Below are 1485 nucleotides of genomic sequence, written 5' to 3'. Positions count from 1 at the left end.
GGGGTCCTGATATCAGTTGTAGCATCTAAGGGCTACTGTCATGCAGATAATGAGAAGCCTCCTGTTTTGAGATTCCTGGGGATGATGGCAGGGGTCAGAAGGGAGCAACAGGAGGGGTAAGGGCTTTCAGGACAAAATGGGGTGGGAGGGGTTTGGGCCCAGGAGGTTCCATGGAGGAGGCAGATCCCCACCCAGCGCTGTCTCCATCCATCTCCCCCCTCTCCCCACTGCAGGTCGATCCAGACATAGCCATGGCTCTGAAAATATCCTTCCCTGTGCTCCTGCTGTCCCTTGTCCTGCTGGGGGCTTGGCTGGCTCTGGCCAACGGGCAGCTGTGGAACGAGAAGAATGACAAATTCCTGCTGAAGCACTGGAATTACCCCAGGAGCGAGGACTCCAATGGCACCTACTGCGACACTATGATGCAGCGCCAGGAGATGTACGGCCAGGAGGCCAACACCTTCATCCATGCACCCATAGGATCCATCAACAGCATCTGCAACCTGGGTGGGACACCCGGCAAGCCAAATGAACGCCACAGCGTCGCTCCCTTCGACCTCACCGTCTGCGCCTTTAACTCAACGAGCCGCACCTACGCCGGGACACGCTATGTCCGCAGAATTGTCCTCGACTGCTGGAAAGGGCTCCCCATAGACTATGTGAGGCACATATAGGGCCCAGCGCTGGGCATGGAGTCAGGCAGGGGACCTGGCTGCTTCCTCTATCCCCTGTTCTGTCCCTTCCACACCAGCCACAGCACCCAGCTCTGAAGACTGGTCAGATTGTTTAGGTGTTGCCATCCCGCACCGGCCTCTGCCCATTATAGAGCAGAGCCATCCCTTTACCACCCTGTACAGCCTTCTGCCACATAGCAGCCATCTAAACACCTGCCCCTCAATTAATTTAATTAATCCATCAATTTCACCCTTCTAGTATTCAGCTTGATACTGGATCATCCTCATATTCACAGCAAGTCAGTGTTATTTGTCATTGTTTGTTATTTTTGCACATTCCCCCCACTCCCTGCTTCCTGCAATTCTGTGTGCTCTCCAAATTCAATAAAACCTGATATCTACAAAGAAATCTCTGGCTTGTTGAGTTATGTTGGGGATAGCAAGGAGATGAGTCACTAAACACTTAAGGAGTGTGCTGGGAATGTGTTGTGGTTTTACAGTGAGTTTCTCTGTGCTTTCAGTCTCAGTCTCTGCCTGGTGTTAGGGAAAGAACGCAGGAGTCCTGACTGCTACCTCTAGCCCTGCTCTAACCCATTAGACCCCCCTTTCCCACAAGAGCTGAGAATAGAATTTAGGAGTCCTGAATTTTTATCTGTCTTGTTTTAACCTACTGGACCCCACCCCCCTCCCAGGAACGTGGTTAGAACCCAAGAATCCTGATTCCCAGATGCCCTTGTGCTAACCTGCTAGACCCCACTCCCCTCCCCTAAAACAGACCTGACACAACAGATATTAACCTCCATGCTTCAGT

At 52.2% G+C, this 1485-nt stretch overlaps 1 protein-coding gene across 1 annotated transcript; it reads left to right on the top strand.

Moving 5' to 3' along the window:
* Positions 1-251: 251 nt before the first annotated feature.
* Positions 252-674, top strand: LOC135886009 (ribonuclease-like). Its single transcript, XM_065413900.1, has one exon. It carries the CDS (start codon positions 252-254, stop codon positions 672-674), a length of 423 nt encoding a protein of 140 aa, XP_065269972.1.
* The last annotated feature ends 811 nt before the right edge of the window (positions 675-1485 follow it).

Source organism: Emys orbicularis, chromosome 12 (assembly GCF_028017835.1).
Source record: "Emys orbicularis isolate rEmyOrb1 chromosome 12, rEmyOrb1.hap1, whole genome shotgun sequence".
Taxonomy (NCBI): Eukaryota; Metazoa; Chordata; order Testudines; family Emydidae; genus Emys; species Emys orbicularis.
Note: the sequence above shows the minus strand (reverse complement) of the source record. Positions and strands in the feature narration are given on the sequence as shown.

Excerpts from the sequence above, each read along its gene's own strand:
- LOC135886009 (XM_065413900.1), top strand. The coding sequence starts at position 252 with ATGGCTCTGAAAATATCCTTCCCTGTGCTCCTGCTGTCCCTTGTCCTG.